Below are 25439 nucleotides of genomic sequence, written 5' to 3' on the forward strand. Positions count from 1 at the left end.
GATGAATACGATTGGGAATTCAGTGTTAAGAGGTATCTATTATGCTTGAGCAAATAATACGAGTTAAAATTACGTAAATGACTTTTTGACTTTAGCAACCCGATTTCAGAGTGAAATTGTTAGATTAGATTACCTCTTTACACCAGAGGTTGACACAAAACGTGTTAGTAGCATATGTTAAGCCGAAAACACGGTGAAGTAGTGTTTATTACTAAAAATTTTTAATTTAAGCTACAACATTTCTTTCTTTTATTTTAGGAAACATGTTTCTCCAAGATCACGAAAATAAAGACTCTGATGAACCAGTACTGGATGCTGTGTGACGCCGTACACCAGGCTAACGACTTCTACTGCGATCAGCTGATGGCCGTTATGTTCTCCTCATTTTTCCACGTCACTATCAAGTCCTACTTCTTCTTCTTGCTAATTAGAGATGGTAACGTGTTCGCCTCCACTACAGAGGCGGCCCTGGGTTCTGACCCACATCTGCTATGCGGTTCTGATGGTTACCTCAAGCACGGAAAGTCGCTATCTCGGTAAATTCTCCTTTGATAAAAATTAGTTTATGCTTTTACTACTTCATATTTTAGTAATAACCCAAAACGAATTATCTAGAGGTGGAGTTTCGAATATGAAAGATAAACCATGAGAATCTCTAAGAGACCTGTCGTAAATATTATTAAGCGTTTACTTCAGTTTTAGCCCAAATCCAAATAGTTCATAATAAGAAATTTAAAGAGGCGTTGTTTTTTAAAAATTGCAATATAAGAATGTCTAGTATCAAGTGAGTTTTTACTCCTTAAAAAATAATATTATCTTTATCACACAATTGTTATATGTCCTATTAGAACGGATTTGGTTATTTTATTTTAAGGAGAGCAGGAAATAGCCTTTAATAATAACTTTCTTTTATATGAAATAAAATAATCTGTTAAAAGGAAATTAGAGGAAAATAAGTCCATACTCGTTTGGTCATCTGCTTAATATGGCACAAACTATATTGCAGTCCATGCTGTCGGGTTGACTCGTCAAGTAAGGATTTTTTGTGATGACGTTCATATCCAAAACGAATCGTGTATTTTATCATAATTAAACGTTTCCACCAATTCGGTCTTTACAGTTTCCAACGTATCACCTTTTGATATTTACTCACTGGAATTAACATTTATTGAGGCATTTTAATTTGCGAACAAATAATATAAGAGAATGGATGAGGTCTGCTGTGTACACGCTTGTCTTTTCAGCTTTAATTTTAAAATTTAGTATTATGAAGATTTATTTATACATTACCTGAACAAACGTATAGGAAGCTATACCTGGTTATCTGCGTTACACTTATGTGAAAACTCTTTTTATGTAACTTAAGTGGTTTTTTTTTTGCAACAAATCGTACAAAATATTAAATGATTACCTCACTACCACCAGGAAGAACCCGTCAGGGGTTTAGCTCATATGGCAGAAAGATCGATATCTTGCACCTACCTTTGACTGCTCAGATAAGCCAATTCTAGCGACAGTCGAGATGTATAAAAATATTGATACTAAAGTTATAGAGGATAGAGAAAATAATGTGTTATTAAAGGAAAATGTTTTCGGTAAACTTGTCGACAAGCTGGCCGATCACATTAAAAATATCGGCCCAAGCGGCGATTGCGTCACCGACAATATAGGCTACAACCGAGAGAAGCTAAATCACAAAGCAGATGACATCGAAACAGTATCAACGTCTGTCCTGTCTTCCGTGTACCTGAGACGACTGGAGAGAACGCAGATCGGCTGGTCATCGATATATGCCAGAAGAAGCTCGGTTTTCACCTTTAGGAGGGTGATATCTGCCGCTCCCACCGGTTGGCGCTAAGATCCGAACCACAACCTGGATGGCACTGTGAAGCACCGACAGATTATCGTGTGCGCTATATAAGCTATCTCAGGGATCGTCGGAAGGTCTTCGGTGAGAAGAAGAAGCTGCGGGGTCTGGAATAATAATCAGAGAAGAGCTGACTAATGACCGTCTTGAGGTCTGTAGGAGAGCGTTTGCCATTTTCTGACTGAAGAAGGTGTGGAATCTGGATGGTAGAACGAATTACATTGACCATGAGTATCGGGGATGCAACGCCAAACTGCCGTCTTCACCAACAATCACATAGACTTTGCACGCACAATAAAGTACAGATAATCTGGACGATACTAGGTTAAAGATCACTAGGTATTAGTAATTAATAGGCACCCGCTATACGCAGTCTTATGGCTCGGCGTGCTCTTTGTGCAGCAGAGCACGTAGAACGAACCAATGACCCGGATATCCTCGCTTAGTAACGTCAGCTCCACAATAGAGGACCTTCATAACTCTCAGCTGCGATATATATTCACAGTTTTTTTTTCTTGGAAGAAGGTCTTCGTCCACCGAAATGTGTCAAAATGTTAATGTTTTTAGGTATGAGCAAAACATAAAACGGATAGTCATTGCAGTACACCACCAAACGATCTTAATAATATTTATTACTGCAAACACAAGCAAATAATGCAAATCGCATTAAATCATTTCTGCAAGAACTATTCACAACCAACCTCCACCCATCTTGCTGTATGAGAAATTCACTTTTAAAACATATTCTTCAGGCTGACACTAAGAGCTATAAACAGGATCGAAAATAATCCACGGGAACTAATAAAATATAAATTAAAGATTGTTGTCAAATATTCTTTATGCTACACTTCCTGTGGTGATTTTTTGTGTAAAATAATCTTTAACAACTGGGCATTTTTCTTTGAACATTGGAAGCCTAGCCTTATAACGTCCACAAACAAAATTTTTTCTTACACTAAAGTAAACGATCTCAGGCTAATCAGTATTCTTCCTGCTCTTTTTAAAGGGCTTAGAAAGAATATTGCACTATCAAATTTCAATATTCTTCAGAGAATTTATATTTTGAAAAAGTTTTCAATTAGGATTTCGATTGAGTTTACTACTGAAACGCCGCTGCTTAGTGTTATTGATTGGCATTTCCCATTTATCCCCTCAACTCTAGGATAACGGGGATCTGTGGTAGGCAACTGTAAGAGGGTTTGTACTACTGTACACTGACTAAAGAGGATGCAGAACTTCTTTCCAGAACGTACGAAACATTTTACTGGTAAAACACAGATTTTTTCTCATTTTCATATTGTAACTCTGTAATCAATAATATGACTGTGGATCTGGCTAATAAATTGCAGCGATTCCCAAAATTACTGTTTACGTTTTGCATTTGATGTTAGACATGACTATCCTGTCGCGCAAAGATATATATTAATTTTTTTTTCATTGGCGATATAAATTATTATAAAAGTCTGTAATAGGTATATATTCCAGTCTTTACCACTGGAGAGCCCATATATTTGGCTGAAAAATTCAAATTTTATTTCTAAAACAAACCACGAGAGAGACAATAATGGCCTCATCCAATGCTTCTTATTCCTTGCCACTGAACCTCAACTTGCAATAAATCATTTTGCCGTTTACTGCTTGCCAAGGATGGAATTCCCTTCCTAATCACGTTAAGTCAGGCAGATGGCAGTCGAAACCGGTTTTCAGTCTTGCTGAAAGCTCAATTGCTAGAAAAGATTTTTAGCGATGGGTTAGTTCTCGTAGGTCTTGGATGACGGATGAAGTGCTAATGAATGTGTGTTGTAAGAATGAGATATTCGTATTACATTCTTAAAGACACCTTTATTATATTTTTTTCACATGTAGAAGTTGTATTTGACTTAGTAAGGATATTTTACTATGATTAATTGTAAGACAAAGCCTTATGGCCCTTAATTCGGTCTTAAGTACATTAATAATATGATACAAATAAATTAATTTGATTTTATTAATTGAATTTGTTCCAGGCTGATGAAACCAGGTTGATGGTCTGCAGCTTGATAAACAAAGATTTAGACCAAGACATTAGAAAAGAGGTAATGTAAAATCGTAAAAGTTTATTTTCCCTGTAATGCATTGTCATTGTATGAATTAAATAAGTTGATATACCTTTACTCATCAATATATACATGTTGCTTTCTAGCACCACATATCAAATAGGACCCTCTGTTACTTGTAGATGAAACGTCTTACATGCTAGATATTAACGGGATTAACGTGAAGATTATTAGTAAATAATTTAGAGATTTGTAATGGCTGTACAATTATACATTTTAAGAAATTCATATGACATGTAAATTAGTTTAAAAAATCAATATATGATTTTTTTTTAAAGTAAAGCACATCAAGTTATGTAATTTGCAATATTAATATATAATGTGCTAAGCCTATTTTCCAACAGGTAAGAGCTGAGAGGTGGTAATCGCTTAAATATTGATCAAAATGTTTTTACACAAAATGTTTAGAAGTAATATTTATAACGAATCAAATTTTTAAGTTATAAAAAATAATACCTTTTAATCCTGCCATCATATTATTTGCAAGAATTTTATTGGCAATTTTACCTTCTTAAATAATCATATTAATAACTTGAAATTCAATTAAACCCCCCCCCCCCCCCACCCCCCCCCCCCCCCACCCCCCCCCCCCCCCACCCCCCCCCCCCCCCACCCCCCCCCCCCCCCACCCCCCCCCCCCCCCACCCACAATCGTAAAAGAGTAAATAGATAAATCTTCGGTGGGAACGGTTTTTGTTTTTCCTTACAATCCGAGGTACAGAAACCCGAAATGTAGGATGAAATGTTTTGAAACATTATTTTTGTTAAAACTAAAATATACTCTAATATTGCTTTAGCTATTGCAGGATTACACTAAAATAAAATAATGTTCATCCTTTTTTGTATAAACTTGGCCAGATTTAGTTTTGTATTAAACAAAACATACAATTACATGCTAAAATCTATTTTAACACAACCACACGGGCTGAACTGACAGAGGGTCCAGTAATACCGTTACACAAGTTTGTATGGGCATCTGTCCTAACCTACTTTAACCGCCAAGTTTAATTAGACGCACGTTCCCAGTGTAAACGTTAAATCAGCAGAATTTATGTTTAATTAAGGTGCTACACGAGCTTGATGGATTGTTCTCAATAAATTTGAATTGTACATAACATTTGTTTATGAATATAAAGTGTACAGAAAATACAAATATCAAACTCAACTAACCCATATCATCCAGGTTTATTTGCTACTTGGATGTCATTTACCAGACGTTTACTCAGTATCCATTTCCGCTGGAAAATCACTCCTATCAACTACGTGAATTGAGAGCAACATGTTATCCGCGGAATTAATTTACTCGCTGAAACGTCCTATTCATTAAACTTGTGGACGAATGAATGGAGGATGGGGCACCTGTTCATAAAACTTGTGTTGCTGTCATTATTGTACCTCTTAAAGGAATAGCTTTTAATTGTTTTTTCAAATGGTGACATTTTCTACTTTAGGTCAAATTCCTTGTTACCCCTACAATTATGTTCGACGACAGTGATGTACGGAAATATTTCCAAAACTGGTCAACCTATGTCTATTTTTGTCAGATTCATCCTTCAAGTAATAAGCTAGAATTAGTAGAATGCTCTGCATAAGCACTTGTATCTCTTGGACATTTAGATTTCATATGAGTTTTTTTTTTTTTTTTTTTTTTGTGTTTGTTTCTGAACCCTTCCGCTGATTAATGAATGTTTTATTTGACCAGGTGGAGTAGGTCTAAGAAGTACTACTTACTCTTCCAGTGCTAATGGTCGAACCATCCGAAACCATCACTTATTGCCGGTGCAGGTGGGCTGCTTGCAAAGGAAAGGATCGCTCAGGCCTATCACCCCATCCGAACAGCATCAGTACACTTTACTCCTCCGCTAGACTTCATCATTGGCAATTAATGAATAATTGATTAATTTGGCTTTAAAAAATCATGCTTAGAAAACCCCCGAATACCCTGTTTTAGTGAGTATATTATTCCTTCAATACATTTACGATTCACTAATTTATAGCCTCAGCTTCAGTATCCAATGGAAGATAATTGCGATACGCATCTGCCCGTCCAAATAAATTAATACAAGCTGGTGTGCCGTTTGTAAAACTCTAATAATCGCCCGGATTAGGAAAATGAAAGAAACTCGCAGTCAGGACAACTCTTCAAGCCAACTGATAAAATTGTTGCCATCTCCTAGATGAAAAAAAAAAAAAAACTTAACTATGTGGCCACCGTCAGTAAAGGGGCTGACTTCCCTAAGTATTTATAAGGTTGACGTCTAAGAGATTCTGGTATCGAATAAAGATATGAGAGAATTAAGATAATTGTCCAAGAATACATAATTAACTATTTTCCAGTTTGGAATATATTCCCTATACTCAATGGTAAAAGGTGTAATGATTCCAGTCATAGTTCCCCCCCCATAACACTAAAACCATCATAAATAACAGATTTAATGAAAACTAAATCTGTAATAACATCGAGATAAGACGTAAGAGGGATTGTTTTGTGTTTGATAAAATAGTAAAAAATTCTTAAAGCTTAGCTTTGTCATAGGAGATTTAACATTAACTTTAGACACAATAACCAGCTAATGTAACTAAACCCATACCAGGGCCAATTTGTACTTTATTCGTTTAAGTTGATTTTTTCCAACTTACCGAATTGGTTTACGAAGACACTGCTCATTACAGGAGCTTGTAATCGATTACAAATCCATTTGCGTTTCTTCGGCTAAATTGTACAAAGGGTTGTCTCATTAGAGGCACCTTGCAATTTTGTGATTCGAATAACTTTGCTTTAATTCCGAAAGGCAACGAATACCTCCTTTAATTATCCTATTAATTAACATATTAATCACCATAAACGTTATATCGGGTCCATGATGTAATTAATTAGTAGTACGGATAAATTGTATTGTTAAAATATAATAATAAGGATGCAATACGAAGATCAATGATATATACTTCTCTTCAAAAACTCCTTCAATAATTACATCGCAATATAGAGCGCTTGAGTGTTTCCGTTAACGTTATCCAAAAACGAAGTAGAAATTTTTAGTATTTATTTTTAGAACATATTTTACAATAAAAAGAAAAAAATAACAGAGAATCTTTTTAGTAATATAAATAATAGTAAGTGTTTAATTACAGGGGAAGGCAAGGAAAGGCGTTAGAGAGAAGAGAACATATTTATTAAAATATACAATAGTAGTATGTACGAAATATAGTAAACTACGATTTATGAAAGATTTAACTATGCAAAAACTTTACCATAGGTGATTTAATTTACTTCTGTTTAGATTTTTTACTCTGAAGGTGAAAATGTGTACCTAGCTTAAAAAAGGGATATAAAATGGCACATTTATATATATATATAATGGCGGTATAATTTATTTTTAAAAAAAATAAATTTGGTGGCAATATCTATATATATATATATAATAATAATATATAACTATATTTATATATACTATATATATATATACATATATATACACAAACAATTCATATAGAAATGTTTTGTTGAAATGAAATGTTTTGTGTGTTTTTGTCCTTTATGAATCGTAAACTATTTGACCGACCATTATAAACAATATTGTAAGGTTTTTATATACTATGCCCATTGATGCGCCACCAGGCAGTGCTGGCAAAAGATACAAGTTTTCAAAAGTGCCTGCACATCTAAAAAACTGCTAATTAAGAGACAGTTTATGTATTAATTAAATTAACTCAAATACTATAATTGAAGTTATGATGTATATTTGTCTTGAAGATAAATTTCTGATTGAACTTAAAGTTTGAGATGTTAGACCCAATTTATAATAAATTACATTGTAAGTGTAATGAATGGCTATAAACATACACAGATTTTCCTTGATCGTGTGTAAAAAAGGCAAACTCGACATCGGCAATGGAAATATAAATCACATTGAAACTCAGAAGTGCACATATCACGGCAAAGCTTACGTGAAAAGCGTGCAAATCCCCCGCGGATACAGCTAGTTTTATATACAGCTTAAGAGGATGTTTAATCACATACAAATGGTATGGATGAAGAAACTAACAAAAGAGGGACATTTGCAGCTGAAACAATTTCTGTTTTTTTAACAGCATTCCACGAAAATAGTAAACGTTATTATTTCCCAAATAAGATATTTTGATAGTTACTTTCCCCTTACAAAAAGATTTAAAGTCATTTACTTACTTTTGGGATATGGCAAAAAGATAAATGTTTGTATTGTCTCGTACAAATTTATTTTTTTTTTAAAACCCATTACGGTATATATTTAAAATAACTAAAAAACTAAACTTATTCCAACCACCTTACAATTAGATAACAGAACGTAGAAAAGACAAATGATAAAACAAATGAAAGTTGAAGACATACATTCTTTTCTATTTGATTCGCCTTAAACGAGTTTCCTATAATATACATAGGAATGTGTGCTCTTTGTAAACACATTCTATGAAATTTTCACGGGGGGAGTGACAGCTTTTATGCAAATTTCAGATAGTTTAGTTTCTTAGAACAATCGGATGTGAAGTCCGTTATGATCCATAATGTGAAATTGTGAATTTAAATTTGTTATATTATTGTTTTTCGTATTAAATACTATGTTCACCATTCATATTAAATCGATTGTTACCAATATCATACAATCATCGATCAATTATCGAATATTGAATTAATTATCGATTGTTATCTTTTGTTATTTTTTTTTTGTCTTTTATATGAATATAAAAAATATAGTGAGAATGTGTAAAGTCAGAAGTGGACATTGCTGCGACCCCGATAGTAAAATGAGTCACGTACTGTAGATTTAACTCCCACACAATGCATATAAAATATACGGAGAATGGTAGGTACTTGTAGGGATTGTAATGTTAAATTGTAAAGGCAAGGGGTAATGCTTTATTTTACTTCCAACATCAACTATATAAATGTATCGTCAAATTTGTTACAAAATACTAGTCACGTTCCTATGGGTAATTTTACTTATGAACATTAAATATATTTTATTGCTATGAACTGTCATCAAATCCAATGTTAGTTCATTGTCTTATTTTATTTCCTACTTAACAATATCACAGATTACTAAAAATGTATCGTTTATTAAATATATAGAAGTTTCGCAGAGAGTTTTTCTCTATGTGGAGCAATTTTTCTTTGAAATGCACATATTTGCACAATGAATCATTGAGAAACAAAAGAACTTGATTGCATTCTGCGGCCTCAAGCTTGCATAAGCAATACCCTGCACATTCAGGTGGGTGTTGCTCCGTAGCCGCACTAACCACCACCTTATTATGGTGCAGGCTCAAATTGTGTGCATAGATTGTATATATTGTGTTTCGTATGTATATATATACTATATAATGACACATACAGACATACAATGACAAACGAAGGAAGATATAGGATGATTTTGTTTATCAAAATACACATATGCTTTTCATAGAAGGAGAGTACTCTAGATACTTACAAATTTTGTAAAAAAAAATAATTTATTAATTTAACAAATTCGAAGTACAAAAATTAAAGCTTAATTAGACCTTTTTCAGTTTGTTTATGTAACATATTACTAGTATCAACTCTTGGTGTGATAGAAACTATAAGTGAAAATTAATGAACAGAGCCGAAATTCAATCACGAATATCATTTACCTACGTGATTAACATAAGATCGCCATTAACGTGCTTTTATTAGTGTGAATAAATTATATTGTAAATTTAGTAGATGCATTTGAGAATATATATTTTATAGTATAATTATAATTACATTTATTTCACTCTTGAAGAACTTAGGTGATGACTGGTAGTATGGCCCGTAATTCAGGGACATTGGCACTGATTTGGGAAATATTGAATGTGCACTGAAGACGATAAGAGAAAGTACAGATTAGAAGACTATCTAAATGTTATGAAGACCTGCAAGAAATACTCCTCTCTCTGTTTATAAAATGAAGAAAGTAGGAGTTCAATAGAACAGATGGCCTATAAGAGATTATTGTCAAAACAGGACGAAAGATAAAAACAAAGATAAAGTAAACTCGTTAAAGACAATAGAGATAAGGATACAGGCCTTTAACCTTTTCATGAAAACTAATTTTAGTGGCCCCAGTTAAAGTTTACTTGGAGATAAAATGCAAAGGAGGACAACCACCTTCTCATCCGAAACTCTTGCATAAGCATGTTACTTGATTACATGATTACATTTATCGGTTTTTTAATCAAGACCTTGAATTTCTTTGGCTGTGGTAAAACTAATAAAATCCGTTTCTAAAATTGAGTATCAAGCCACTGACATTGACCAATTCAATGGTAATTTTGGTTTTTGAAATGCTAGTCCTAGGATCTGGAAAAGAAAAAATCCTTTTCTTTAATTTTCTTGGATGTTTCCTGTATGATTGTGGACAGAGAAGTTTTATACATTAGATTAATTATTATTATGAAATTCATTAATGGATACTGTATATTGTAACAAATGTGATCTATTAATAGGTTTTTTTGTAAAAATTATGCTTTAAAGTAAATATAAAAAATAAGAATGGAATAGAATAACCCTTTTTTATATATTTTGATTAATTATTGTCAAGAGTTAAGTTATTTTTTCTCGTAACATTTATTTATGTACACTGTAAAACTAGAAAAGCGCTGCCATTCTATTAATATTTTGCTATTACAATATAAAAATATTAATATATATTTTTATAACATTTTTACGTAAAGAAAGTAAAGGCTCATTATTGGACTATAAAACAATGTAAGTTGGCTACTATTCTAGTTTGTCACAGATATTGAATATGTGCTAAGAATAGACTTTCGTCATTTGGATTTAGCACGGAGAAATGATAAAATGCAAAAAAGTGAAATGTGCAGAAACCTGCTAAAAAGGGACAATTCAAATGTAACCTTCAAAATGCAAAGAGGTCTACTGGAACCCCATGACAAAAAAAAGTCGTTTATTACTAATGTGACAGCTGGCATCTAAGGCGACCAGTGGGTGGGCTTGAAGACTAGTGAAACAAATAAAATTATATGGTTAAAAAAATCTCACGACAAACTTAAACAGGGGGAAAATATGAAAAAGAAATTAATGTGGAGTCCTGTGGACCACACTGTGCTCTTAAAAAGGGTTAAACAAGTCATATTATTGTTAACAGCATTCCAAAGAAAATAGTAATCTGTTAGCATATAAAATTAAGATTTTTTAATAATTTCTACCCATGATTTAAAACCATAGCTCTGTACGATAAAATAAAGGTATAATTAAAACAGTGTAAAAATTAAACTATTTCCATACTCCAAAAAATAGGAAAAAGAATGAAGCAAGACAGATGATAAAGCAACATAAATTGAGACGATCTTTTCCTTTAAGCCTTAACCACGAGTTTCTGAATTTTTGTTTTATACTATACTTTCCTCTACAAAATGTATACAAATGTTACATTGTTAGTTAAAAAAAAAAAATAGATATGAGGTTTATTAACGACGACTTGTGAATAAATTTTTAATTTTTGTTTTTGAACGAAACGTATTTTCGTGTTAAAGAATACGTTAACCATTCAAACTAAATTGATTGTTACAAATTCTCAGATGTTTCATAGTGGAATAAAATAAAGCCAGAAACGGTCTTTGCCTCCGCTCTCAGTATTTAAAATGAGTCACGTACTGTAGATTTACTCTCACACAACACAATGCATTATAACATATACGGATAACGGTAGGTGTTGTAGAGCTTTATCTTCCCTACGCCATCTACATAAATGTGTTGTCAAATTGTTAAGGAATTTCCAGTCAAGTTTCTTCGGAAAGTTTTAAATGTGAAAATTAAAACATAATTCAATTACTATGAAATGGCCTTAAGGGGACTTGAACGCTCCATATAAACCCATGTTAAATTAGGTATTACTTTTGTGTCCCATTATCTTAGAAAGTAATAAAGATACCAACCTGATATTTTTATCACTTACTATGTGGTCCTTGTACAAAGCTACTGATCTATTTTTATGAACTTATAACTCTGTTTGGCAAGTTTATTTGGATTTTTTTTATCTAGCGAGTCCAAAATAACCCTGAAATATAGACTATTTTTCAGTAAAATGAGGCCTAATAAGTCAATACTTGTTATAATTGTTTCTTTGTAGATCAGTAGCATCATAGATAAGTACTAAACATCCTGTAAAAATTTCAGCTTGTTATCTTTAGTACTTTCAGAGAAAACGGGTCATTTGTGTGAAAAATCAAAATTTTCGGGAAACGCAAAAAACCAAAAAAAGGAGATAAAAAAAGTATGTTTTTTCACAACACTTGAGCTCTAAAACCCTCCAGGAAACATAATGTTCATCATTCTCCTCTTCCTCTCCAAGAGCTCTCCTTCTTGTCTTCACTCGACTTTCCCTTGGTCATCACTACTACCTAATTTCTTCTCAGAAGAACTGAGTGGCACTACAACTTTTGGAGTAGTAGGCCGAGGCCTAACTGTTGAGTTTTCATCTGGTGAAACTGAAGGTAACCTTTTATAAAACCTATTACCTTTATTGGTACGTTTTTTTAAAGATTCCTTTAGGTCTAGTCATTATATTATCAAAGATCACTTTGAAATAAAAGTCTATAAAACACTGAGTCAACTTCCAATAAATAACAAAATATTGTCAGAACAACAAAGTTGCTAGGTTACAAACAATTTACAATAAACAAAACAAGCAGACATCTGTCAAAACTGCTAAGGTCATAGAGAAACAAAACCTAGGAGTAAGTAAATAATAAATCAGTAAAAATCAGAAAGCTCAACACTGGATACAGCCGTCAATGGCGTTGCAGAGGCAACTTCAAAGATTTATTTGAAGCATTTTAGAAATTTTTTGTGAGTGATAATATTAATATCACTGTATTCTGAAAATGTCAAACTACAATAAAAAAAAAATAAAAAAATATATGTTAAAAATAATTTTTTTTTGTCCAAGTCCCCTTAAGCTCAACGATGAGTCATTGTATTATTTGTTTCTACTTATGTACCGTTTATTAAAACATAAACGGTTCGTAGAGAGTGTTTTCTCTTTGTTAGGGATTTTTTGTTTGAAATATACGTATTCTGGCGCAAGCAAAACAACATTAAAAACCAGAAAAATTGTGAAAAAAGTAAACGTTTTAATAACAATACCAAATTCTTCGTAATAATAAATAATGTTTTTAATAATCAAAATTCGATAAAAATTCGATTTTTTTAGTTTATTCCTACCACATATTACTAATTTCCACTCTATGTGTGGTTGGAACGGCTAGTAAACGACAGGAAGAGAGCCTAAAATGAATAAAGTTGCCACAACAACCATCATCTTTCTGGTCACACCGCGTAGACTACTCACAAAAATTACATTCTTTGAGTATTATGACGTCGCTGAGGAGTGACATATTCAGTCAGCAGATGTTAAACCGGAAATGCTGATGGTACCTATTTGTATGGGCAGATCAGCTGAAAAAAGTCGGATATTGTCGTGATTAGCTGTACTTTGACCAATATGTCAAGCAGTAATCAATATGGTTTCCTTTATAACTGGTAATCAGCTTTTCGATAATTTGATTACTACATTCTTGGTTGAGGTTGTTTCATTTTCTTGATGATTTTTAAACTTTCAATTTTTATCGTTGAAAAAAAGTAGGGTGTTCTAAGTACTTTTATCTTGTTTTGGATAGTGAGTATCTATGTTTGAAAAGTGCAGATAAAAAATATTATATTGTTTATTTGTGCTCGAATTGGCACGGATATTAAAAATAACCAAAATAGTGTTGAGTCTATACTTCATAAAATTTTATTCTGAAGAAAAACTTATTTTTCACTTCAAAAATTTGTATAGAATTTTGAGATGATTTTTCTAGTATATGATAAATATATCAATGCGATTAATAAAAAGTGGTTTTAGTAAATATGATAATAGCAATGATATTTTATGTCAGGACAACAATATTATTGACTTTTCAACTATACTTTACTAGCTATAAATATAATATCAATAATATTTAGGATAATTCTAATAAATAATGTTGTGGAATATGTCAAATGTAACTTCAAAACAAAATAATTGGTGCAAGGTAATATGTGAGTAAATTGATTTATATTTTAAACAGAGCTCCTGTTTGCACGTTTACAACAAGCCCTGAGAATATCAATGTTGGTTCTGACCAGCCAGACGTATTATTTGGTTTATGTCAAATATTACACATACTATAACTACTTAACTTACTAAATAACTTCTCCAACTTTCCTTAGATAACGAAACTGTGACATATATCCTTAAGTCTGAACAAGAACTGTAGCTAGATTATATGGAAACATTTAAATAAACATGGTGTTTGACCGGAAATAAAACACAAAGTGTGAACAGGCGTGCAGTTTTAATGATGCCCTTCGGTGAAATGAAGCTTTACACAAGAGGAATGAGTATTCAGTGAGTTAAATTGTTTGTGCCGCTGGTTTGTTTTAATTTTTAGCGTTTTGTCAGAATCCAAAGTATTTCTTATATAGCCTACTACTTTTTGACTGAAAGGGCCATATAAAAAGTATAAATTTAATATGTAACATTTTATTTAATATCATATAGACATTGAACGTCGCGAATGAAAATGATATTATTTTTGACAAATTAAGTTTTGAATCCATACAATTTCTTGTAATTTTAGATTTTAATTCTATAATGCCAATTACAGAATAGATTGAATGAAATTTAAAAATGATGATAAACATTTTTTTGAGATGACTATAACACTTAGAGGTATGTATTAAATTATTTATTGTTAAACTGGATAATATCGTTTAACATTGTTGTTATTACGTAATATATGTCATTTAATTATTTTTAATTTTTTCCAGCTCTATTAATGTAGCTAATTTAGTCCATCATATAATTTAATTAGGTAAAAAACCCCATACTAAAGACTTTGGTTATCTAATGTACATTTCGTTATTGTTATAAATACTAATAAAAGTCCAACTTATCAAAATAATGTTATAAATGTGTTTTTGTGAAGTTGAATTTGTGATATGTTACCATCCTAATTTACCAAGGGAAAAATATCAAATTTGTAATGAAAGAAAACGCAAACTGATCCATTTGTTATAAGTCGAAAATTGTTTTTTTTTAAGTTTGTTGTTGACGATGGAAGGTTTGAAAGGATAATAGGATTTTGGACATTTGCCTTCGTTATGGTTACAAAAGGTGTAACAAAACTTTTTGAGGATTGGAATTTATCCTTTTCGTCAGCTGGTGGGGGAGGATTTAGTACATAAAAAAATAAATAAAGAAAGAAGAAAAGATGGAAAAGAAAAGGGTTCAAACATACCCAAAAGCTGCTTGGAGTCCAGGCGTTGTCACTGCAAAGACTGTACAACTCACGAGTACGAGATACACAATCACACATCACACCGGCACGGATGATAGAGGTATACTGAAAGTCGTACTCGTGCTTTGTAACCATAACGAAGACAAATGCCTGAAACCTGTTATCCTGTCGAAAACTGTGTATAATGTGAGAATAGATAAAATAATCAAAAAGAATCCAAAGCGACCCTTAGAACAACTTCATGAAATGGTTCTGAAATAGTACAAACACAAGAGCTTCAGATTAGAGCATAATTTTTATGGCAACGCTTTCTTTGTTGATAATTCTATGATTTCTTATAAAAAACTTGTCTTAACTCTAGAAATATATTTGGCCTAATCAAGCAAGATTTTGTAACTTTGCTTACACTATAAAATGTTATAGCATAATAGAGCAACACAGTTAATTATTCTTCTATTGCACTTTGTTTTACAAAAAATATTCCCGAAATTAACATAAATAACATAAAACAATGTACAATCTGACTTCTTAAAATATTGTATACATTCACAAATTTAGTTTGTTATAAATGAAGTCTTAAAGTACAGTATACGAAGTTTAATTAAAGTCGTTTTAGCTGACCAAACAAAGTTGAGGAATAAAGGATGAAGAATTAGTGTTTTAATTGTGAATGATAGTCTTGATTATAGTTCTATAGGAGAGTGTAAGCAGAAGGAAGAGGCGGTGGCGTGGCTGTTAGAGTTTGAGAGGAACTACCCTAGCGGGCTATTGTATCTCACTGCAGATAATCCAGCGCCATTTTACAGTATGTTACTGCTACATTCCAAGAATCAGGAACTTTCGTTTTTTATTTTAGTGATACAGGGTTATTTGTTATTCTTAGTCAAGACGTCTTTCCTAATTTGAATTATTACACAATAAACACAATTAGATTAGTCGTTGTTTGTTCCCCTCTTTATAAAGTGAGCCGACTTCTTAGCCTTTTCTATTTATGTTTTTATCAATTTTATAATATACTAGCTGGTTCCCTTGGCTTCGCACGCTTTTCGTGAGCTTGGCCCGTGCATGAGCATTTCTGGTTCAAGTGAATTATATTTCCAACGCCGATTTACAGTTTGCCTTGTTGCCACGATCAAGAAAATCTGTAAAAAGTGTATCTTTATATTCATTGTACACGTATATTTACTTTATTCTAAAGTGGTCTAACACTCAAGCTTTAAGTTCATCCAGAAATTTATTTTAAAGACAAATATACATAATAACTTAGCGCCTTCAAAGAGTGTTAGGCAATAGCGTATAATAATACGTTACTGTCTCGTAATTGCAGTTTATAATGTGCAGGAGCTTTGAAAACTTTTATCTTTTGCAGCGCTGCCTGGTGGCTGGTTACATCAATGGGCATAGCATAAACCTTCTCCGTGAAAAAATACATATACACAGAAATTTTTCATAATGATCGGTCAAATAGTTTACGATTCCATAAAGGACAAACACACAAACATTCATTTGTATATATATAGAAGTAAAATATAGGACTAATAGTATATAATAAATACTTATCAATAAAGTTATAAGTATGTATTACAACAATACTACACAATATACGATACCAAAATATATGTTATAGCACAAATTGTGTCCAGAATTATTATTTTACATGCAATAAAAAAAATTCAAATTTATAAAATAATTTGATAACTTTTAGATGGGTAAAAATAAGAGTTATAAAAATTAATACTTTCCTTACAATCTACTACGAAGGAGTAAAAACAATTTTTAAAAATTGTTTAACTCATTTTCGTAATTACTAAATTAATTAGAAAATTTTGAAGTTATCACTGCAGACACCTTTAAAATGTAGTGTAGCGTGACCTATGTTTATTCTTAATATTAAAAAAAAAAAATTAACTATACATTTTAAAAAGTGTCATGTAACAGAGTTGAACATATTTTCAATTTAAATTCGAATTGCGGATAAAGGAAAGTGTTACAGGTGTACTGATTCACCCTATATAATTAAAATAAAAATGTTAAATGTAAAACTAGATTGTTTGAATATGAACTATTTCACAATGTACTTTAGAGGCAGGTTGCAAGTGCACTGTTTACAGTGTCATTCTATATTGTTAATGTGAACGGATAATTGAATTTAAGATTCCTAATTAAGTTTTGTTTAATTATGTACGCATACATTTGCAGTCCAATGTCTCATTTGGTTTAAATTGGCTTTAGTAACACCATGTAATCAACTGAGCCCTTTCCGTGTTGTGGTCAAACAATTACGCAAATGTGTTCCCTATATTGCGTTTGTATTTTAGGAGAAGATGAATAAAGATATTAATTTTGCCACAATTTGAATTAACTCAGGTTTTATTAGTTAAAACTAATTATTAATAACATTTTATTTCATGAATAAAAGGTAATGATCGTTCATGACATATTCTATGAAATATTTTCTGGTTGTTATATTTTGTTGCTCTAACCAACATACTATAAAAAGGTACCTTGAAATAAATTTATTGGGGTCCATTACTAAAATCAGAATCTGATATATTTTATAATCAATGTTTTTAATCTCAAATGCTAATTTAAAGTCTAACGTTTAGTACTCATGCTGCACTTTCTCTACTCATAATCACTCAAGCCCTTGTAACCTTGTGTTCAACATTATGAACTGATAAAGGATCTGAAGCAAAACATCATGGTTCTGTATAAAGAACACCGCAATAGTGTTATTTGGTACTGTCCGAGTGAAGGGCAAATATATTTGGTTAAAATTCTATATTTGATTCATCTCTTTTTTACAACAAATATTAAACCCCATGACGATGAATAGATAATCAAGTAATCACAAATGTTTGGTAAAAGCTTGAATTATATTATTTAATTATTAGAACTGTAAACCCACTGTGAATACGAATTTATAATGTAAGATGTTATGCCAACCTAAGCTTCTGGAATATAAATCATACGTATAGGATAGAAATGTAATAAAGTTTTGAATTATAGCAACAATTATTATTAAAAGTGTAACAAATAAAATAAATGTATTATAACAAATCTGAGCCAACAAGACAATACTATTAATACAGTAAATTAATAAAACATCCAACTACATTGTAACATACATTACACAATATACATTAATCTTATACATTTACATTATTAAGCATTTTTACGATATACTATAGAACCAACGGTATAAAAAACATGCGATCAGTTATCAAAATGTAATACTATACATATTTGGTTCATTTTAACTCAATAAAATATGTATTTACCTTTAATTATTATTTTATCTTATTCTAAATGTTTATATGCAATATGCTTGTAAAATAATGAAATAAATATTTTGGATATTAAAATGGTGTAATAATAAGCCGATTAAACTATGAGATTGGGTAATTAAGAAAATAATATGTTATATAGTATTAAACTACGGCAGTTTAATATAGTATATTTATCCTCTTATATAATATATTGTGTATTTATATAGTATATAATTATAGTACTTCGACATCGGTTCATTACCAAAGTATTGGAAATATGTTAGTGTGAGGAGATTAAATTTTTTTAACATTTAAGTGAAACGTTTTGATTAGAACACAGTTTACATGATAATGTTTATACAAATATGGTTTTAACGATTTTTGACAATTCAAGAGCTATAAAATCCATCCGCAGTCTTTATGTGTACAAAATAAATCTAAAATTGTTTTAATATTTTTATAACCAACCGCATAGATAAAAAAATATATGTGCTACTTTCAAAGGTGCGCCTGAATTAGCACCCCCTGGACATAGCACCCCCTCGCTACTGACGTCATTTTGACCGTCACGAAAGGGGGTGCTAAATCAGCACAGTGGGCGTGTCCAGGCCCTGAATAAGCACCCCCTTCGAATACGGGGGTCCTAATTCAGCGCCTCGACCGTGTTCATGTGCTGATTTAGCACCCCCTTCGAATAGGGGGGTCCTAATTCAGCGCCTTGACCGTGCTCATGTGCTGATTTAGCACCCCCTTGAATCTGGGGGCTGCTAAATTAGCGCCGTATTGATGAGATGAATAATTACTCCAACGGAATATAGTAATAAACGTTTAAACCATATTGCGATTTATTTTTCAATAAAATAAAATAATATATATATATATATATATATATATATATATATATATATATAATTTAAATATATTGCAATGAGTATATTTACTGCATTGCTGTGGTTTACTTAAGTTTGTATCAAATATACTTAAGTAAAAAACTGGGTTATAGGCAATCAAATACAGGTTTATTTTAAAGTACAATTAATTTGAAATCGTGGTACGAACAACGCAGAGGAACTGATATTGCGTAAATCCGGCATGTGTAATAAATATACATGGTCAGAGATTATATCAACCTATTAACCACTTTAAAAAACAATTATTTATTTATTTTAATTTTTTGAATACCAATCAAAAGCGGGAAAATTTAGAACCGTGAAATTGTAATTTTGCGACGGCTAAGAGCCAATTATTTTTAAGGACGCATCATAAAACTGAATTATACTATTTAAACTGAATAGTATAATTCAAACCCACTTGACAAACAATTTAAATATTATTTTATATCTACAAGAATAAATATCATTCAGTTATATCCATATCAGTTAGTTCAACTATAATTTAAAAAAAGTTGAAAACAATGTTAAAAACACGTAGCAATAAATATACTACAGTATTTTCAAAAGCGTTATTGCTGTCAAAACATACATTTATATACTGAGTATTATGGATCTACATTGCTTAATTTCCCCTCTGTCGGTTAGTGTGCGTTTTTTTTGTTGTTAAAAATGGAATATCTTGGAAAATCTCAACGAGTAGGTCACAATACAAAAATCGAGTAAACGGCAGCTCCAGAATATCTTATGCCAATCGTGCTCACATCTTAGTCCCTTCATTTAAAGTACAAGAAATACATTAATATCTTTTGCCAAGCAACTTTTTTTCTAATAAATTAAAAACTACTAGAGATATTGCAAATGTATCAACAATGAACGCCTTTATGAACAATGAAGGACAAAAAACAAATGTCTTAATTAACAATAATAAACTGTTGTATTTATCATAAAGCTTCAATTTATTCACAATATATGTGAAAAAAAACTAAATAAAGTGACTAGGTTATCTGTTATATATTAAGAATAATAAAGAACAAGAAAATTCGTACAGTAATATTCAGACAATAATGCTTTTATAGATGACAAAATCAAAGATAAGCGGTTTTATTGGAAATACATCTGATTGTCGCTTGACTAAATTTTCGTAAATAAATATGTCCTAAAACAACAGGTATTAAAATAAATTCATTAAACATGAAATATATGATTCTATTCTATCCTTAGATAGGCCTGAAACATGTATTTCAAATGTTTTGCATAATAAATCACAAAAATAAAAGAAATAGGGATAAGATACTCTAAAGCTGATATTAATTTATTTTCACGAACCATGTTTTTTTACAGTAAAGATGCTCTTAATGAGTTATTTATTATTAGTTTGAAATAGTATTTGAGTAATTAGATTTGTGATACAATCCACGATCAGATTTATTCTTGTATACCTGCTGGATTTTAAGACATTCAAAGTTAATCAGATTTAATGGTCGCCATTTCGAAAGTATTAATGAATATTGTTTATAACTGGCCTTATTACCACAAATATTTGATCCAAATTAGGTAGGATTTGTTTATTCGTTTTAAGATATTAAAGCGAATTTGTATATAAAAAACACATACAGACTGACGGATAGGAAACTAAGCACCAAAGATCTATTTCCATATTCTGAAATGCGTTTGCCATGACCTGAGCAGTTGCGGTATATAGACTTGTCCTAAGAATTACAGGACACTCTGTACATAAAATTATTATAGAGAGTGTTCCACAATCTCTACCAATATTTTCAGACATTATTCATGGACCAAAGGCAAAAACAATCATATTCACCTTTCTAAAACTCAATAATTACTGTAATAGCCGCAATTTTGTTTTGTTTTTGTCTTTTTTACTTTACTATTTATATTTGATGGATTTTTTAGGTTAAAATTTCGTATATACCTTTATAACCTTAAGGAAAATCAAAAATTTAAATTTCTTACAAGCTTTATTTTCAAAATAGTGAATTCTAAAAGATCTTTAAGCGTAAATATCTTAAAAGCGATATATGGTAAAAAAAGATCTAAATTATTACACAATTTAATAAAAAATCTAACGATACCAAGTTTTAAAAATTGGTTGTGAAATAAGGGAGATAGTTTGTTTTTTAAAAACCAATTACTGTTTTTTTAAAACCAATTACTGTTTTTTTTAAAACCAATTACCAAACAATATCCGCCTTTATTATATGACTGAATGTGGGCTGCAACAATCAGCCGTTTTGATTTTAGCTGCTCTAATCAAGTGATTTTAACATTACATTGCTCAACTGTGGTCATAATATTCTTAATTATTTCTAAACAAAGTTTCTTTTGATTGAGACGTCAGAAAAAACACTCTAATACATGTTGATTACCTAGACCAAAAATTAAAAATGTCTTGTAGTTATTATATGTCTATTTAATATTTTGTTTTTAAATGGAAGACCTCAGACCTACTTTTGGCTTGTAAATTTATACGGAGTTTGTAGATATGCTATTGATTACGGTGTTAAACGTAGATGCTTAAATGTACCAGTAAAGATTGCTATTTGTTGCAGTTGTTAATTTTATTCTAACCGAGGATTGAAGATTTTGTTCTACCCGGAAAATAAAACATTAAAATCATAAAAGTTTACTGTATACAAAATGAAATATTTTTTCTATACATCTGTTTACTACCTAGTTTACAAATCAGTTATAAAAATTACAACGAATTTAAAATTAGAATGTAACAAAATTCTCTACACTTTCCGATATAAATAGCCTTAAAATAAAAGTACAGCTAAGCTGAAGTGTAATTTTAAATTTTACCTTTTTATAGACGCTTTATGAAAGACTTCACTGAGATTTCACTCTTCTTTTTACAATATTGTAAGAATGTTCATCCTTAAGTTTGACACTTCCAGATACATGGGGTTAGAAGTGCACGTCTGACTAATGTAACACACAATAGTTAAATATTCTTTAACTGTATACAAAAAGGCGATGATTTTCAGTTTTTTTCCATACATCATTACCGTGTTTCTACTTTATCTTTTCTCTTTACTCGTGTAAAATTATCCGTTACCTAGAGAGTATAATATGCCACACCTTGGGCCTGTACACTCAAACATTGTTTGATTTCTTCTTATATTTTTTAGGAAATTTCATCAAACAAATTCACTATACATAATAAGTTATGTATTAATATAGGAATAACAACTGAGAATAACATCGATATTATTACTCAACCACTCGATACGGCCACATCAGTTTGAAAAGTAGGGTCGGTAGTGCACGGACGGGTTTCGTCAGCTTCGTCAAAATTATGTATGGACCTACAGTCCTACAATCGATATTTGCAGGTTGATTTCACTCTGTATATTTCATATTTGGTAGACGGCCAATATATAACGAGCAACGATGTTAAGGCAAAAATAACGAGTTTCAAGTTTTTAAATGTTTACTAGCTGATACCCGCCCCTTCGTACGGAATTTTTTTAGAATAACTGGTACGTCATAGACATCACCTTCATGTCTTTAAAAAAATGGCATAATACTGATGAAATAAATTATGGTCATTGGAAAATATTCCAATTTTAATTTCAATGCGACATTCCATGATTTTTTGAACTGATGTTCTAAAGTAATTGAAAATCACGATCCCTCCTTTCCTATAGTACTGTAGGTAATAAAAGATTTATGATCCAACATTTGAAAATAGGGTTACTCATAAAAGGAGCAACAAAACATATATGTGGGAATACTTTACATGTAATAGTTGATGTCACTTAATATGAAATTGCCAATATGAATTCTATTATTCATTCTCGTAATATTACACTAATTATCATCGATACCGTTAGAAAAACTCGCTTGTATCAGCTATTGTGTAATTTATTGTAAAATGGTTTGTCCGTTAATAAATAAATAAATAAATAAATAAAAAGTAATATAATCGAGGGTATAATCCTTTACCAGAGGGATATATCTGCTAGAAGTAAGATGGACAGAAGTCGACCAAACATTTTTTTACATTAACTAGTTAGGAAAAAACCTTTGCGGATTAATATACTTCATCCTTAGCTACCAATGCCTCATCCATAAGTTTTTTTTATCACAGTGTTAAGTTCATAAACTAATAATGTATCTTCAAGTTATAGCCTCATGTGAAATGTATTTGATGTTTCTATATATTCCTTTAATCATGAAAAATAGTTAGGCATGATTCTATAGAGGATATTTTACACGTAAGCAATAGTAATACTTATGGGCGTAACCTTGAGATATTTTTGTGAGTACCATTCTATACGGATTTTTGTGTAGTGTTAAGTCTATGTAGCTGTTCCATTGTGCAGATGATTCACTGTACGCCTAATAGTGCATAAGATAAAAAATTATAATCTAGTTTCTTACTGCAGATGGTTACGAGTAATTATTTAAGGGCAGGTACTAAAAAATTATTTCTGTAATAAATGACAAGTCAAAAACTGTAATTTTCATACTTCATCTGTTTCATTCTATAAAACCTAATTTTGAAATGTAATTAAAATTAAATATGAAACAAAAATGCCGCAGAGAAAAATTCTATACTGTGTGACAGTGAACTATTTTGCCTAAAATATGAGCCTAAATTGTTTACAAAATTATTTGTTGTAATTGTTTTTTTAAATTTGAGTTAATTAAACTAAAAAAAGAAGATTCCATTTCCGTGAAGCTATTAAATGAAATAAATACTTTTAATTATGGATTCATATACAAATAACATAGTTTTAATTATATGTAGAAATATGTTTCATTGAGTTTTCACGATTGGGTTAAGCTTGAACTGTTAATGCTCAGTGAATACCCTTAACTAGACTATGAGTAGACTAGATCTTTCATTGGTATGGACGCCCAGTACTCAATACCTGTACAATAAAAATGACACAGCAAAGATACTAGACTAATTGTGTATAAAAACCATAATTACATTTTACCTTCCGTAATATTCCAAAAATCGACTCAGAATCGACGAGAATTTAGTTTTTTTAAAGATATATTTAGCAGTGCGTTAATTAAATTTACAAACATATTAACTGAAAGAATAAACTGAAATAGAATAAATGAAGGATATGATTTAATTTATTATTTTAATAGGTGATATATAGAACAAATTAAGAAAGCAAAGTCATGAGTAAAAATTATTACACAAATATGACAATGCGTATGAGAAGGAGGAGTGGCTAAGGTCTATTAGCCTTGTTAGTCGGAGCATTATTATGTAATATTAAGTCTATGGTAATTTTTTAAGAGAAAGTAGCCATATTTGATTATTATATTATTTAATCGTTAATCGGAAATTGCAAAACAATCGTAGATAGTAGCTTATAAGTGGCAGCGTCACAAAAATCCAGATAACAACTATTATATTTATGGTTGAATTGAATATGTAAAAGATAAATATCCTTTTTGCTGGTTGAATGCTAGGGGGCGCTAATTCAGTGACTGAGCCATGTCCATGCTCTGAATAAGCACCCCCTTGGAACAGGGGGGTGTTAATTCAGGGCCTCCGACCATGTTCATGCGCTGATTTAGCACCCCCTTGTAGTCGGGGGGTGCTAATTCCGTGCCTGGTCCGTGTCCGTGCGCTGAATTAGCACCCCCCTGCCGTGACGTCAGAGCCCGAGGGGGTGCTTATTCCAGGGGGTGCTAAAGCAGCGTCCCCCTTTCAAATTGCTGGCACATTTCTGTATTTTCACGCTGAATTGTGAAAAAAAAACGGTAGAATAAAAAAATTACAACATAAATAGAGGTAGATTATTAAAAAAAGTCTAGTACCTTATAAGCTATGCTCGAATGATTCACTAACTAAGAAAATAGTCTTTTACTGTTTTTATATACGTACATACTATGTAAATCTTTTTGAAATGGTTGACAAAACAGTAAAAATGTACTTACGAATTTAAGTTGAGACAATGGTATAGTTGTAATTAGATTGATATATGATTTTAATATAGAA

At 31.2% G+C, this 25439-nt stretch overlaps 1 protein-coding gene across 1 annotated transcript in view; it reads left to right on the forward strand.

Moving 5' to 3' along the window:
• LOC124368117 overlaps nt 1-25439 on the forward strand; it is a 56017-nt gene that overhangs the window by 21453 nt on the left and 9125 nt on the right. Inside the window, exon 2 of the mRNA XM_046825391.1 lies at nt 259-536. Coding sequence (XP_046681347.1) covers nt 259-536 — 278 coding nt within the window. The remainder of the gene's footprint in view (nt 1-258; nt 537-25439) is intronic.

This window comes from Homalodisca vitripennis, chromosome 8 (assembly GCF_021130785.1).
Source record: "Homalodisca vitripennis isolate AUS2020 chromosome 8, UT_GWSS_2.1, whole genome shotgun sequence".
Taxonomy (NCBI): domain Eukaryota; kingdom Metazoa; phylum Arthropoda; class Insecta; order Hemiptera; family Cicadellidae; genus Homalodisca; species Homalodisca vitripennis.